Genomic DNA, 17,830 nt, shown 5'->3' on the forward strand with positions numbered 1-17,830 from the left:
GTGTTCTTGACATTTTATATAATTTTTATTCAGAATGATTTTTTTTCTTCAAAATGTTGATGAATGCAGATATCCTGTGGAAAGTTTACCAATGTACAACTTATCATTTTCTTCTTGCAATATGCAAAATTGGTAATTGTTTAAGCATGAAAATATGTGTTAATGTTTGCAAAATATTGAAATATTGCTTGTATTTACAAAATGTCCAACATATTAAGAGTGACTTCCCATAAGCATGCAAACTCTATGTATTTTGTTGACATTGGAAAAGTGTAGATTAATTAAATTAAACTTTTATTTCAGGATTTTGTAATCAATATATACATATACATAGATTACATATACATATAGACAACAACAGTACACCAATGACATATTTGACAAGAGAATATTCACAAACTATTGTTTTTTTATTATTTATAAGTTTTTAATACATTTTTTAATATTTCAATCTTTACTTCAAAGGTGAAATAAATATCAAATTGTTGAATGCTATTCTGTGGCTATTGCTAAAATAACCTGTTGACAAATTTATTTGTATTGTGCTGATGTATTTTAGAGAACAAAGTTTTTCTTGCCTGAAATCCAATTATATTTTAAAAACTGTATTTTACCATTATAAAATTTTTGATAAACAATTATGTTTTACCTAATTTATAATATCAATAATATACTAATACTAATTAATTATTAAGATGGCTTAATGGGTAAGAATTATAAATAAATTTATTTGGTATTAAGCATAGTAATTTATTTTCGGGTTTCTTATTTTTAATGATTCTTGACACTTTAGTGAGCAATAAAAACTCAAGAGTACATTTTACCTGAATTCATGCAAAATAATGGGGGTTTTTTTCAGTAACAAATTATATCTGTATAGCATTTAATTGACACAAGGCCACCTTATTACTAAATTGTTTACATTACCACACTACATGAACATTTGCTGCAGGAAGGGTGCTTGCTGAGTTGTGTCGGGGGCAAGCATAATAAATTAGAAACACAAATACCCTATGTTGTCTATGTGTATAACTTACATTTGGAATTCAGCACATTAAATTCATTATTGAATCATTTTCCATAAAGAATTAATATTTTTCCCCCCGAAATGTTGCATTAACAGCCAGGGACCCAGAATGATCCTGTTTAACCTGAGCAAAACAGAACCAAACTAGAACAATCCAGTGTACTTGCATTTATGATGCTGCTTGAGTCAGAGAAGAAAACCAGATTGTTCCAGTTCAAACTAGTTGTTACTAGTATATGAACATGGATATCAGCAGCACCAAGAAGTTTTTTTTTTTTTTAATCACTTGAAGAATTAGCAAAATGTTAACTGTTACCTTATATGAAGACGATAGAATCAGGTTACGGTTTACTTGCAATGTGAGGGCGGTCTCCATGATAAACAGTATGAAATGTATCAATCAAAATTTTAAACAAGTGACATGTTTAAAAAAATGTTCATAAGAATTAGCAAATCTGCATATTTTTAATAATGCTAATCTATATTACATCCTTAAATCAGTAATACTTATGGATCAGTATTTTTGTTAATTGCAGTTTTTATAGTCAAATCTGTTACACCAACAGATGAATATTATGTACAGAATTTGATATGATTATAGACATTTCTAATCATTTTTGCAAATGTGAAATTCTTTTTAAAAAAATGTCTTTGCAGTATGTCCATTATGTATGACAGCACTACAAAGTTCTGTCATTTGCTTAGCAGGTTGTACATATGTAGATATTTTGGACATTATAAGGAATATTTCGCTTGTGTCATTGGGCAAGGCACTTCACCTATGGTTGTGACTTGTCTCTCTCCACTCAGGAGTGGAGACCTGGTAAGTTCAAGCTCAAAATGCATTGATTAAAGCTTGATATAACCGGGGCTAACAATGTGAAGCACTTAGTGTATATAGGCATTAGTATAATACCATTCCATAACTAAGTTTTGTCTCCATCACCCCTCAATTCTTTCCACTGAGGAACTTCCATTATCTTAAAATATATACCACATCTTAACATATACATTGGCTTCCTATTTTACTTTTTATATAGATTTTGATCACATAGATTTAAAACCAAGTATACTGACTTGACTAAGTTAAGCACTAGAATCTAATTAGCATACAATAACTCAAACAATTGCTGCCACTTAAAAATCAATAATTACATTTTTTTTTCATATATCCTAAACATATAATTTTGATCATTTTCTTCAATTTTGCTGTTTTGCTTTTGTATATTTCTTATATATATTGTGTTCATTCATAGTCAAAAGTGGTCAGGTCCCTTTATTGCTTGCAGTGTTTAGTTTAGTTTCTCTTCGATAAATAAGAGTTGGAATTTGTGGTGAAAACTAAGGGTAATATGATGGATATACAGAGTTCTGAAGTGCTAGAAAACTTCCGTAGTTGCTACGGAAATTTTTCTTAAGGGACGTTTGGAAATCGACAAAAATACTATGGGAATTTATCATAGGCTATGTACCCGTAAATAAATAGGTCTGAAGTCCAGAACAAATTTTTTTTTTTCAATCACAATCCGTGGTTACATTGTTTTTAGACCACTCATGTTTGTCAGATCACCAATAAATTATTGTAAAAACTAAGAAAATGTGGCCCGTAAGTCTTCATCCTGTCCCGTTTGTTTGAAATTGAGACAGTGAAAACACGCTTGTGGCATATAGACCCCGAATGTATATTAGTAGCATACAAATCATGAGACCACATATGTGGTGTACACATACTGGGCATGAAATGTATGACATAGACACTTGCTACACAGACTTCTGGCATACAGCATAGAGATATTATAGACAAGAACTATAATACCTCCATGCATGCAGGCATAAGGGAATGTACGTACTTGTGTGGCGGGTGTACACACTGTGAGGTATATGCTACCTGTAGCAATCAGTGTGAAGCCATCTCTAATTTGTAGTATGAATGGGCTCTAAACTGAATGATTGATTATAAGTGGGTGCAGTGTGAAAATATATAATACGGAATGGAGTTGTCTTTAGAATGGCACCATCATCAATGACTGCTGGAATGACACAATATAAATGGAACGGTTGATTGATTGATTGATTGATTGATTGATTAAGTTGATTTTAGGAAACATATCATTATATATGTTGAGCATATACACAATATATAATACAGTAATCTCTTTGATACTAAAATAAACTTCTATTTCTATCAAATACTTTTGCCATCCTAACATTTTTTATATATATATTGATTGTTTATTTGTACAGTTTCAGGATATTTGTATAAAATGTAATTAAGGGAATATGATTTAATTAGACTCGTTAATTGCCAGTATAAACGATGAAGCGGGCTTAGTGGTGATATGGCCATAAAACTCAAATGTAGGGTGCTGTACAAAAGTTATATTACTGTTATATTACTATTATCATTATTATTATTATTATTGTTATTATTATTATTATTATTATTATTATTTTTATTATTATTATTATTATAGACTTGATAAGGTAAAATTAAAAATAGTCTTCCATTGTTTTTTTCAATTTATGATCATTATATCTGCTTAATTTGATATTCTGTAGTTTACTAATTTTCCTAAATAAATTTTTTAAAATCAGTTTTATAATGAGTGAACTGATAAAAAAAAAATGTTTGATTACTTTTAAATCCTCCCTTTTATCAAATGAAAAATTTAATGAAACAATAGTTTTAATGTACTGTTCCCTACTTCAAATTGCCCATCATTAAAATTAGGTATTAAAAATTGGCATTTCCACCACCTGTAATAAACCCATAGTCCACCTGTATATAAACTGTATTTCATTGATCGATTTTATCTTAAATGTGTCCATTTTCATTGGTTAGACTTCAATTTCAAGATGCATCCTTAACGGCCTATCCATTAAATATGTTTTAACAGATTTGCATTTCCTCCACCTGTAATTAACCTATAGTCCACATGTTAAACACTAGTAACCACCTGGATTTCATCAATAAATCTTGTCCAAAATCATCCTTTTTGTTTATTTTATTTTGTTTGTCAAACAGTATTTCTAAAATTTAACAGCATTACAATGTTTTCAAACATGGTTTTGACATATATTTTTAGAACAAATATTTCAGTGAAACAGAAACCTGCTGCTGAAAAAAAAGTTTCATTACATCACCAGCTACTGGATATATGTATGAACATGCTTAAATTTCTGTATGCAGTTTTGAAGGAATGTTTGCTTTCTTTATAATTAAATGGATTTTTAATTCTGTAATGATACTAAAAAATAAAATATATACATGTTATTTGAGAAAATTGTTGAATACCTAAAAGAAATCAACAAATCCAGGCTATATTATGAATTTATGTATGCATTTATTATGTATATGCATGTCATGTGTGAATATTCATGATGTGTTCATACATATGCATGTGTTCTCATTTTTTAACTCATTCATATAAATATGTATGATCATGAATATGCATGACCTAAATGTCTACATATTCATGATGTTTCATTATGCATGTGTCTGTTCTATGAATATCCCTGATTCATGTATGAATGGGTACACATGACCCGGGTCATAACACATACATGAATATGTATGTCCGGGTCATACATATTCATAAAGGTAACGTACATAACTGTATTACAGTTTTCTTAAATAAATATGTACAATAGTTTTTATACAATTTCAAATTCCATTGCCTCAGGAACAAGATGTACAAAAGACAAATGGTACCAAAGACAGATGGTAAAGAAATACAGTGTTTGTTGATTTGTTAGTGCTTGTTGAAATGCATGCTTGAAAATTTTTCAGTTAAAACCACACACAACATGTAAATAATTATATATTACAGTCAAAACATAGGATTAATAAAAGTTATGTTTCTAATCAGCTTATCTTTACAGCTCAATGATTGGAAAAAAATATATTTTTTGTTAATAATATATGATGTGTTTAGAATGTAATATTCCATTCTTCATAATCCTTGTACTGGCAAATGATATTGATAAAATGGTTTGTTTGTTTTTAAGTATTTTATTAGTGATTGTAACTTGCTAATTTTGACGGTTGCTACTAAAATTGCAATAGAAATTTGAGTGTATGAAAAAGTATTCTTTTACTTCATAGATGATCTTTTTTAGGGTAGAGCAAAAGGGTATAGTAGCAAATATTTTGTATCTTCTAGTTTTGATTTCTTTGATATGAAATAAATTGGGGCAAAAAATTTTAAACTGGTTTGCACTGCGTTTCTTTTAGTTTGTGTACGGTGAAGATAGAAGTATGTACTGTACTGCCATAAGAATTGGGTTTTTCAACAAAATAGTGTGTTGTTTGGAGTTAGAAAGCTGGTCCCATTGTGTCTCTAACGTCTTTTATTCTCCACCCAGGATTGTAAATTGGTATCTGGTAGGATGGAAGTGATTTTATAGTGAAATTGATCTGGTGCACAGTGAAGAATGGACCTTCCCGCTAACCAGTGGTGGAGCCAGCGTGAGGGCTTAAGCCCCTCCCCCCTCGCTTGAGACAGAGCTCGTTGGGCAGTCAGACCATAAAACATAAAAATAGGCCCACAGCAAGCCAAGACATGTCTGTCACAGTCTGAGTGTGCCATTTTCGGCCATCCAGAGGTTGATATTCTTCAAGGGACGCCCAGTGGTCCTTCCTAACCCCCTCCCCAAATTTATGAAATTTTTTTAAAATGGAGAAGAAAAAAAATTTATATTCAAATATAGGTCTGAGAGTGCCATTTCCGGCCATCTAAAGGAGCAATAATCATAATTTTCCTTGCCTCAGCCCATCGGCACAGATCATGGGGATGGGGGACACGTCCCTCCCACATATTTTTAAGGGGGTTTGGCCCCCACCAGCATTTTGACTGCAATGTAGTTTCATAAGTAAAGATGATGCTTGAAAGTTGTTGAAATGAACTGCATAAATGACCCAGGTTTTAACGAAAAAGTCACTGCACAGCCTGAGTACGGTACTGTACTTCTATATTATAACATGGTACTGGTATAACTAACGTCTCAATTACCTATTATATATGATTCGAGTGCGCATGCTTTTGTTATAATTTGAGAAGTATGAAAAAAGATTTTCTGCAAATGAAGTAGGTAAAATAAATTAATACATCAAAGACAATTAAGTTTTATTTCCTATGGTGCAATACAGATTATTTAGATTTCTATGATAGCTAAAAATCACTGATAAAAGATTATGATGACTTTTACTTTATAAGTGTGTCATTTCCGGCCAGCTTGAGGTACTATTTGCAGCCCTAACCATTGTGGGGCTGGGGTGGGTGTAGTTTCACAAAATTCTCCCCCTCCCCACATATTTCAAAACAGATTTGCACCCTTGCCTCAGCCCCAATACACAATTTGTGGCGAGTAAGGCAAGACTTTCTTTATACCTTGTTTAGCGAACCCGCCGACTGCAAATATCAGGGGCGGATCCAGAAATGTCCAAAAGTGGGGGGGGGGGCCGAAAGTTGGGCCGATTGAGACAACACTATTGTAGGGGGTCTGGGGGAATGCCCCCGCGAAATTTTTGTGTTCTAGACGCCCGAACATAACATTTGAGGCATTCTTAGCCATCATTTTTTTCCTTTTTTCTCTTTTTTTTCTCTTTTTTTTTTCTTTTTTTACCTCCCAAAAGGGGGGGCCGGGGTCGGGCCGGCCCCCCCTAAATCCGCCCCTGAATATAGATGATTTAATTTTTGGCCAATTAGCGCACCCGGCCGCCGCCACGAAAAATTGGAAATTTCGGGAAAAAATAAAAGGTTTTCTTTATTTTTATTACAATCTCCGCTGCCTTGAAATCTCCAAAAATAATATATGTGTACTACTTCATAATTATATAAATTTGAAGCATTTAACCATCTAATTTTACATTCACCAGTAATATTTTATTTTTATTTCCTCCTCAGCCCTCCTCAGATAATCTTCACAAAAATAAGTGGGCCTATGCGAAACAAGAAATATAAAGTCTAATCTTGTATTGTATGTGTCTGCTGAGAGTTGTTTTTTGATACCATTACCAAACCATGAAAAGTAACAGTTTTAAACAAAAGGATAAAAGCAAAATAAATAAAGTGAAAATGAATTGGCTCTAATCAAATAAAGAGAACAACTAAAGAGAACATATATAAAAATAGTATGAATTAAATTAGATTCATACTACTTTATTCCGAGTATGAAGATTGATGCCTATTTATTTATTTTCATTATTTTATTTACGCCGTGGCTAGAGATACGGTACCGTATATTTATTTTATTCTAATTTATTTATTGGGGCTGAGGGGGATAGTTAAGAAAGTGGCCAAGCTCAATTAGACTTGTCTATTTCTTGGCTCCTATTGTATACCATTTGTTTGTTTTTTGCGTATACAATAAAGAAGAAGAGACATAATTAATCGTTGAACACAAATACGACCTTATTATAAACCAGGGAACAGTAACATAATGTTGACGGTATAATAGAGGGCAGCATTATAACATTACATCATGCTTATTTTTACTTATTTCTCCCATGCTTCGTTGTCTACCGGTGGAGGGAAAGTAAGGGCTAAAATCAACTTCAAAACTCTGAACTTTCTTCACAGTTATGGCCGCTGATGAGTAAGATGTGGCGTACATTACCAACACGATGTAAGTAACATTAAATGTTTTATATATACGATGAGTAGGAGTGGATCTAGACTAGCCTGGCTAGGCCTAGCCTAGCCTAGCCCTGTGTGGTTTATTAGTTAGCTGACCCGACACAACCTATCTCCGTATCGGGATGCAGTCTTTCAACGTTCAACCCCTTGAAGTTGCCGGGGAGTGACCATGATTTATAGTTTCTGACTGCTTGGGCCTAGCAAGTTTCAACCATAATAACTGTAAAAAGGTTAAACGGTATTCACAAAATTATCCACATCGTTATCAGCCTACTTTCTTAGGCCTGGCTAGGCTACAGTATGTATGCTTGGCCCTAGACACATAAACACAACATAGCCCTAGGCTAAGCCTGGAAATACATTAATTTTAAAAAACAAAGTTTCATTTTTTTATGCAACTTTATTTATCGAGGATGACCTCATGTAAAAACATTACAACAATCATAAAAGCAAGGCCTTTGTTATCATTAATATAGCAATACAATTTAGGCCCTATAAAAAAAAAATAGTTTTCACCCTATCTAGGCTGGAAAAGTGAGGAGGGAGGGAGGCTTTTTAAGTTTTACAGTATTTTGCTATTAGAGCCAACTATCACCCATTAGGTTGCTTGCTGGTGCATTGATACTAAAATAAAACATGATTGAAATAATATAAACACTATCTACTAACTATTTGTAAAAAAAATAAAACAATTTTTCCAAAAATTGGACCTATATTCTGTAAATATATATGAATAAATGAAACATCAAATAATAATTTGGGTACAATGAAAAAACACAATGCAATAAAAACTCAATAAAAAAATGAGATTAATAAAATATCAAATCTATACAAAATTTAGTTTCAAACATTAAATAGTCATTTATAAAAATATAAAATTTTATCTATAAAATCGATTAAAATTTAGCTTGTTGGACCTATCCTTCAATAGGCTACTATGCGTGCAGGGCAAGCTGAAGTGAACGAATTATCGACTGGCCTACCTCTGCATGGTTAGGCCAAATAAAAAAAAAAACATGCCCGCCTTGATTTTTTTTAAATTTTTTATTTTTGGAAAATTCATGAAAATAAAGAAAAAATATATCGAAAATTTAGAATTAAATGTTGGAAAATAAATACCCTGGCCTAAAATAGTGCAATATCTTCGTCTAACCTTTTGTATAGTAAAGCTATGCCTAGGCTAGCCCAATATCTCTACCTAGGCTAGGCCTAGGCTAGCCCGATATCTCTAGGCTAGGCCTAGGCCGTCTCCTACTCTGGGCGTAAGGCGGCAAACCTCGAGTTCACTTCACTAGAGCGCGTTTGTCATGCATACAATTGCCGTATTCGATTGGGACTATATGTTGAGTATGTTATCCCGTTGAGTACAAAACTCAACGATAAATTCTGAGCGTTAACTTCGTTGAGCAGTTTCCGTTGAGCAGAGCATGAAAGTCCCAATCGAATACGGCCGATGATTTCCGATGAATTCTGGAATTTCCCGTTATACTGGCCCTCTATGTCAGATTGTATGGAATAGTTTCATGTGAAGACGTCTGAGACGTAACATCGGGAACATTCCGATTGTATACAGTAACAATGATTCCTAAATTTTATATGTTGAACAAAACTAGACGGGAAATGTCAACAAGTCTAGAATGGCGGCCATTTTGAAAAATAAAAAATAAAAAATAAAAAAGGCCGCTTCCTCAATTTAAAAAAAAAGCCGGACGTGAAACATGTTTTTTTTTTTACTTGGCCTTATCACTAATTATTACTATGGTATACCTACACACCACCATGCATAACATTTTTAAACTTAGTAATTAAATCAGTTGCAATTTTCACTAAGAAAAAGATGGCCACAATTTACAAACTTATCAACTGGCCTACCGCTGCATGGTTATCACTAATTATTACTATGGTATACCTACACACCACCATGCTTAACATTTTTAAACTTAGTAATTAGGCCAAATAAAAAATAAAAACATGTTTCGCGTCCCCGCCCGCATCGTTTTTTTCGCCCGCCTTGATTTTTTTTTTATTTTTTATTTTTGGAAAATTCATGAAAATAAAGAAAAAATATATCGAAAATTTAGAATTAAATGTTGGAAAATAAATACCCTAGCCTAAAATAGTGCAATATCTTCGTCTAACCTTTCGTATAGTAAAGCTATGCCTAGGCTAGCCCAATATCTCTACCTAGGCTAGGCCTAGGCTAGCCCGATATCTCTAGGCTAGGCCTAGGCCGTCTCCTACTCTGGACGTAAGGCGGCGAACCTCTAGTTCACTTCACTAGAGCGCGTTTGTCATGCATACAATTGCCGTATTCGATTGGGACTATAACGTTGAGTATGTTATCCTGTTGAGTACAAAACTCAACGATAAATTCCGAGCGTTAACTAGATGGGAAATGTCAACAAGTCTGTAGAATGGCGGCCATTTTGAAAAATAAAAAATAAAAAATAAAAAAGGCCGCTTCCTCAATTTAAAAAAAAAGCCGGACGTGAAACATGTTTTTTTTTTTTACTTGGCCTTAAATCAGTTGCAATTTTCGCTAGGAAAAAGATGGCCACAATTTACAAACTTATCACTTTAATTAAGAGCAGCGTTAAGATCAGTTCATAAACCAGACTGTAATTAGGCCTAGAAATCTGTCTGCACATTTGGAAAATAATGGCCAATTTAGGCTTTGACCTAATCTTGAGATATAACGTGTATTATGCAGTAGTTAACAATTCTGTGCACATTTTCCTAGTAATTTTTAGCGCACAAATTGGTGCTAGTTTTTGAGGTATCATCCTCGCAATTAAAAAACTTTAATTTTAGTATGGATCGTAGATTTCTTTAATAGCTTTTTATCTTGCAGAGCTACCCAGAAATTTCTGAATTGTCTATAAATATATGTTTTATTTGTTCATAATTTTTCTGCCTTTTGTCTTTTAAAAAAGAAAATAATTGATTCTTTTGATTACAGTGTTTAGACAGTATGTTCAGACTGGAATCCAGACATCGGGAGCTGGTCGTCAAGATGAAGACTATGACAGGTCAATCACAGGGTATTACTTACCGCAATATTTGACGGAAAAGGGCACACTCATAAACCACCCTGTCAGGTATGCACTCCTGTCTAATTGAGCAAAATAGTGAAGAACCTAAGTTTCAAATGCTCAAATAATTTCATTTGGCTACTGATATGTATTTAATAGATGAATTTTCTTTAGTACTAAGCCAACAGTAAAATTTCTTATTAATACAGTTTCGACCAACTTCATTGATCTTTCTCAGGTGAATGACCTAACCCAAGTTAGATCATTTCGTCATCGGCTGTTGGTTTTTGTAGAACTTTTACACCAACTCAGGGATCAGGGGTACCCCGGAGAAGATCTGTTTTGATCATTAAAATACAAATATAGTATAATTACAATTTTAAAAAAACAAACCTAGACCAAATTACTATTTATGAATCTAGCAATGCTTATCCCAAGTTTGAGTCAACTAATAATACTGCAGGCCTCGAATTTAACCGCGGCCATTGCCGACGGTGCCCTTCCAGTCATTTTACCATCGACAACGATGGCTTGGCTAGGCCTAGCTTGGCTACGAATCAAGGCACTCGCGAGAGATTAGTACTGAGGCTAAATCAAATGTTGCCTTGGTGCCCTTTTATATTTGAAATTTTGGCCTTGGTGCACCCTTTCCATTTGGCCTTGGTGCGTTTCGAAATCATGTCATACCGGAGGCCATTTGGCCTTGCCCATAAAATCCCCAAATTCGAGGCCTGATACTGACACTATTTTGTGTTACCAAAAAGAATATGCTAAACCATTCAATCTAAAATGTATGTATTATGAAGACCTGTCCAGACTACCAAATTTAATTTATCAAAATGTGACATGACTAAATATGGTCATGATGACATCACATCATGGCCATATAGGCACATCATGACTATATATAGGCATAAAAAGAAAATTTGAACTGAGCTTTTGTAGGAATTATAAAGAATTGATACAGTTGTTCTTGGGTCACATTTATCCTACCACAAAAAAAAAAGAAGAAATATAACAGTTGTTTATTTCCTTTTTATTTAATTTAACCATTTACTTAGCAGTACAACAAGGCCCTTGTTTAACCTTTGAACTTGGCTTTGAGCCAGCAGAGGCACGTGCTTTTGTAAACCTTCTATTTCCTGATTTAAAGAGTGGAAGTGGATTTGGCAACCAACCAACAATTAATGTAGCCCCATTAACCAAAATGAATGATGATTGAACTTTTTTTTTCAAATCATAGAAATACTGTAGCTTTATATATTTCTATAAAAAAAATAGATCAATATGATAATATAATTGAAATAATGTCAAGTTAATGTCAAAATACCGTCTTGACTGAACTTTAAAAAAACCATTCAGAAATGCTATTTTACCACATATAATCTTTATGAAGGTGCATAGATATAACAACTTACATTGTGACTATTTATTTTGGCATATAGCCAGCTGGCATATTCTCTTGTCTTTGGTATTGAAAATCGATTTAAAATATAATGATTAAACAAAGACTAACTGTCTAGACTTGGCTCTATAATTTTCTATTGTGCCGTTTTTTTGGACTTCTCAATAGTTTTTTGATAATGGGGATTGGGAAAATCCGTACTATATATGTTTACCAAATGTAAACAAAGTCACATGTCTTCAGTTTTCATTCATTCATTACATTTCTGATTGCTGAATCCAAATGACGTTTTGCTTTGCTTTTAAAACCATGGCATAAGAAAAGAATTCAGACCACAACTTTGAATGATGTTTCCTTTTAGATGGTACGCTCCTGCATCTCCCAGTCAACATGAAGATGGAGGTGATAATAGGGAAAGGAATGAACAACATCAGAATTTCAGGTGCGGAAATTTCTGGAGTTCCTGCTGGAATTCGGGTAACATTGCGGAGGCTATGGGATTGGTGAGTCTCGAAAACTAGTTATGACATTATCAACCACTTCGGAATTTTAACCTAGTAAATTTGATAATTAATTGTAGATTCTAGTATCATGGTTGTAATTTATAACCTAAAATATATGGGGTGACTGATAGTTGGCAGTGGACCATAGAATTAGGTCTATATCTAAAAGAAAAAATTCTATCAGATAGACTGTGATTTTGCCCTAGGATTATTTAGCCTACATTGTTGATGCAATAAAAAAATAAATAATAATTATTAAAACCTTGATAAATTTTAGTAGAATATTTTTGTATTTAGCATATTTATCTGTATGTGATGCTATGTGTATTTTAATTAGTATTAATAATGTTCTTAATTTCAATAGTGTCTCTATTTTATGTTAGCCTGAACTGTGATACAAACATTAGCAGAGTCATCTTTGCTGTATGAGTTACCCTCACATACGAATGAATGAATCGATGATTGATGGAAGGAGGGATGGACGGATGGGATGAGTGAATTGAATGACTGACTCACTGAATGAATGAATAACAATAAGTGATTCAGCTACTAATAACTTTTTTTGTATTTACTTTGGTTTGTTTACTTTTATTTCATTCCCCCTCTCCCTCTCCCCCTTTCTTTTTGTAGGGGTCAGCAATTGTGCTAGGACTCCAGCTCAGCAGGACTTTCAACAAAGACCAAGATGAAGTTGAGGGCAAGAGGTTCTATAAACTGGCACATGCCATGCCCCAGACATTTACTACCAGGAAGAGCATAATGAGTGCAACAAATGTAACAAAAACAAAATCAACAAAAGAAAATGAACAAAAGGAGGTGAAGATATTATTAAGTCATAACCATTTCAACAACTGAAGCTTATAGTCTATTATTATTATTATTATTGAAAAGAATCATCTGGTGGATACAATATGATCTAAGAAGGAAATAACATTGAATGTATTATTAATGTTAGGGGTTTATTATGAAAATACAAATAAATCAAATAATTTTTATAATGATTACCACAAGACAAGGAAAGTAAAATATTTAAACCATCGGTGGGTAAGGTGCGGCTTGCTGGGCACATGCGGCTTGACACTGATTTGGTTGCGGCCCCGAAAAAATATATTTAATACCCTATGTGTGCGGCCCACAAACCATCATCCAATCATCTGTAAAAAGTAATGTTAGAACTGAGCATGAAGTGGAATAGAAGCAGTCTGTGAAACTTTTTGGAAGCATACTGGAAACATCAGGTTTGGTGCAGCCCTCAGTATTAAATCAAGAATTCACTTTCGCCTTCCGACCAATTTTTATGCCCACCCCTGATTTAAACCAATGTTTCAAATAAGCATGAACCTATGAAATATAAATTTTATTTTAAAATTGTATACCAATTAAATTGTCAATATTATATTTTAACATACAAATCACATACATATGAAAAATGAAAAAGAATATTTTTACTCTATTACCTTTATTTTATTTATTTTTTTTAGGAGCCTGTTGAAGACTCAAAAGCATTCATTGATAAAGTAGCGCGCGAGAGCCTTGGTCAGACGTACAATACTTTGGGATTGGAAATGGCCAAGTCGGGCCGGATTAATTTAGCGGCTTCCTACTTTCATGATGGTGCTAAGGCCGGGAACAGCAGAGCACAATTTAACTTGGCCGTCTGCTATGAATATGGCCGTGGGGTCGATAGCAACTGCAAAAAGGTAATAAAATGTAGCTTTTTTTCAGACAGAAAAAAAGCAATCTGATCAACAGTATATCTAATTTACACATTAAAATGAAAATGATAATTATGTATGCCTATATTATATTATTATTATTATATTATATAATATTATATATTGTTTACTTATATAACTGCAACTAAGATTTCCTTTTTGGAGGTTTGATGGTGCCAATGGGTATAAGAAGGTGGCGGGTATACTAACAGTATTCAAAATCATTGTTCGTGATGGGTTAACAAAAAGAGGCATTCAGCCTCTCAAAATTATTAAATTTTCTTTTGTATATCCATTAATAGTCATGATGTGGCTATATATGGTCATGATGTGATGTCATCATGACCATATTTAGGCATGTCACATGTTTTTGTCAAATAAAATTTGATAGTCTGGACAGGGCTTTAAATTCTTGATTTATGGTGTTATCACATGAATTCCTAGAACTTTATTCTTTTTCAATATAGGCTGCATTTTGGTACAAGAAGGCTGCGGTTCAAGGCCATGCTATGGCACAGTACAACTACGGCATCTTCCATTTGCTAGGCTCAGGAAAGGTGAAGAAAGATGAAGAAGAGGCTGTTCACTGGCTGAGCAAGTCAGCTGATCAGGGTCTGTGCCAGGCCCAGAGCTACCTGGGGTCCATGCTGGTGCATGAGCCTAATAAAGACCTGGATAAAGGCATCTATTACCTCCAAGAGGCTGCCAAACAAAAGGTAATATTAATGCTTTGGGTAATTCTGTTTAATACCCATGTTGTAATTGTAATTATTATTCTTATGCAATGGTGTATCTAGGGGGTTGTTCACCTTCCCAAAAAAAAATAATCGCCATACCCCCCACCACATCGATCCCCCACTTCTCCATTGGGTGAGGTGGCCCTGCCCCTCCCCTCCCCCTTTTGGAAAGTAAAAGAAAAAAAAGAAAGAAAGAAAAAAAATGATTGCTCAAAATTTCCAAAAACTCCCAAAAACGGTATTTTTGGGAGTCTAGAAAATAACAATTTTACTGAGGAATGCCCCGGACCCCTTAGCATAGTATTATCTCGATCAGTCCCCTATTTGGCGCCCCCCCCCCCTTTTTGAACATTTCTGGATCCTTCCCGGAATAGTCTAAATCATTTTATTTTACCTGATGATAATTTGCCTGTTTTTTTGTTCTATTCCATATAAGGATGTCGAAGCAACCTACAGGCTAGGGATGTGCTACGAAGAGGGTATAGGCGTGGTCACCAACCAAGCCAAGGCTGGCGATCTCTACCACAAAGCAGCATTAAAGGGGCACAGTGAAGCTCAATGCTGTATGGGGCGGTTCCACCAACAAGGCCTTGGAGGTATCCCAGCGGATAGGACTGAAGCAAAAGCCTGGTTCAGTATAGCAAGCGAAAATGGTAACAAGGAAGCCAAGGAAAGTCTAGCCTCCATAATATCCTTAGAATCCGAGGAGTCTGCCAAGGAAAATCTAGCCTCCACTATATGCCTGGAATCTGAGGAACACTTGCACAGAGACATTGAAAAGGCACCAGGCATTCCCACAATGCATTGTTCACATTCTGCTCCAAATCTGTCGGCCATGTTAACTGTTGATGCCATTAGTAATGATTTAATACGCAGCCTAGACAACAAGAGTCCTATATATCAGGATTGCCAAAGAATCTCCTATTTAGATCTATTAATGCCTTACTTCCACATGCAAACAAGCACATCAGGAAGCGGTTTATTTCAGATTGGGAATGAGGACGATGTACAGATCTTGGATGATTTAAGATCAGAAGTAAAGCCAAGATTTGTTGTCGCTCAGTAAAATGTCTGTTCATTCATAAATAGTTAAACTGCCAAATAATGTTATTTATCGCACAAAGTCTGCTGGTGTAAGGAAATTATAGACACCTTGCTATAGCTTTAAAATCACTGTTAAATGAGAGTAATATTTAAGAATGATAATCAAAATTAGCAACAGTAACCTTGCGAATGATCAAGAATATTTGCTTTACTATTTTTAAGCTGGTGATGAAACTAATGCTATTTACAGTAGATTTATTAATCTCGTTTCAGGGCCAAGTTGCGAAGCTACTAGAGCCCAGCATACTGACAACAATGTCCCTGTGTGTACACGGTAGTGATGGCAACGGTAGTGATGGCAACGCCATCTCACCGCTGGGATGCACACTTTCCTTCCCTTTGCTCCTGTTCATCACAGTAATTATTAAATCAGTTTGTTTCAGTGGTTTTAATCAAAATCATCTTGAGACGGTTTTGTTATTGTGGAAGAGGCTGGCTATAACAATGCAGAATCATTGACCACTCTTAATTTTTTTTAAACTTATGCATACTGTTCTCTAGTTCTCCAAAGTTCAACAATATACCAAACGATCCAAGAAATCACCAGTGGTGGATTCAATGGGGTGGGGTCCAGCCGGCCCAGGCCCTCGCTTAATTTCTCAAAATTATTTAAAAAAAAAATTTTTTTCTTGAAAAGATGAATTTTCTTACCTCTGCCCCCAAACCATGGTAAGGCTGAGGAGGTATAGACCCTCCATCTGTGAAAGTCCCTCCCTGGGCCTCATTTATTTCACATTCCTGGACCCACCAATGATGTATATACCATTAATTATTTAGAAATCACTGCTAGCCACTAAGTGGTTCTTAATTAAGGAAGCGCAAATAAATTCACAGTAATTAGAAATGGTAATTGATTTTCTCTGGAAAAACTATATATAACTATATTTTAACTTTTCTGTGAAAAGTTGGTGCTATATACTTTTAGTATTCTGAGATTTTAACAACATTGTAAGTACTATCACATGTTTTTATACTAGAAAGAAACCTGTTGCCCCTTAATGGGAAAGAGGACCCTTAAATTATTCAGTTTCTACCAAGTTTAACGTCTAAGCTTGTGGAAAAGTGCCTGTTGAATTTTTCCCATAACAACACATTTTTTCCCCATAAACTGTTAGAACTGTAAGCCAGGCTATTCCTTTTTTTTTTATCATTTTTCAGACGAAAATGAACTATATTGTACACTTCCATGAAGTGGGCAGATTCTTGTAAAAAAATAATGTAATATATTAAATGTATATAAAAATACAATTAGCAAATTCTGTGTGCAGTTGATGAAGCTAGCAAAAAAATCCAAGGTAGCATTTTCAATAAATTAGTTACTCAGCGAAGTAATGCAGATATTGTGTCGGTATTGTAGTTTTTTTTTTGTCAACCGATCTCCAAGGTTGCTTGTTACCAAGACGTTAAGCAGGGGGTGCCGGCCCAGCCGCAGTTTCCCCCTTTGGATAGTGCAAGAAAAAAGAAAGAAAATGAAATAGTTGATTGCCCAAAACGCCTCAGATATTATTTTCAGGCCCCTTTTGGAAAGTGAAAAAAAAAAGAAAAGAAATAATGCATCGCCCAGAATGCCTCAAAGGTTATTTTCAGGCATCTAGAAAACAAAAATTTCGCAGGGACCCCCCTAGCATAATGCCGAACAGAGAAACTGTCTCTTATACACATCTAGATG

At 34.2% G+C, this 17,830-nt stretch overlaps 2 protein-coding genes across 2 annotated transcripts in view; both read left to right on the forward strand.

The window, feature by feature from the left end:
* The window catches only part of LOC117125196 (protein diaphanous homolog 2-like), a gene marked incomplete in the record, with an annotated part of 49,595 nt that extends 47,423 nt beyond the window's left edge, over window positions 1-2,172 (forward strand). The window contains 1 exon segment of the mRNA XM_033271623.1: window positions 1,104-2,172.
* A 5,344-nt stretch (window positions 2,173-7,516) lies between these two features.
* Window positions 7,517-17,499, forward strand: LOC117125189 (sel1-repeat-containing protein YbeQ-like). The gene is made up of 7 exons (XM_033271613.1): window positions 7,517-7,654; window positions 10,625-10,763; window positions 12,464-12,605; window positions 13,236-13,421; window positions 14,087-14,305; window positions 14,788-15,036; window positions 15,494-17,499. Exons 1-7 carry the CDS (start codon window positions 7,621-7,623, stop codon window positions 16,121-16,123), a joined length of 1,599 nt encoding a protein of 532 aa, XP_033127504.1. The 5' UTR covers window positions 7,517-7,620; the 3' UTR covers window positions 16,124-17,499.
* The last annotated feature ends 331 nt before the right edge of the window (window positions 17,500-17,830 follow it).

The sequence above is a fragment of the Anneissia japonica genome, unplaced genomic scaffold, assembly GCF_011630105.1.
Source record: "Anneissia japonica isolate Jap-2015-1 unplaced genomic scaffold, ASM1163010v1 scaffold2191_len329779_cov167, whole genome shotgun sequence".
NCBI lineage: Eukaryota > Metazoa > Echinodermata > Crinoidea > Comatulida > Comatulidae > Anneissia > Anneissia japonica.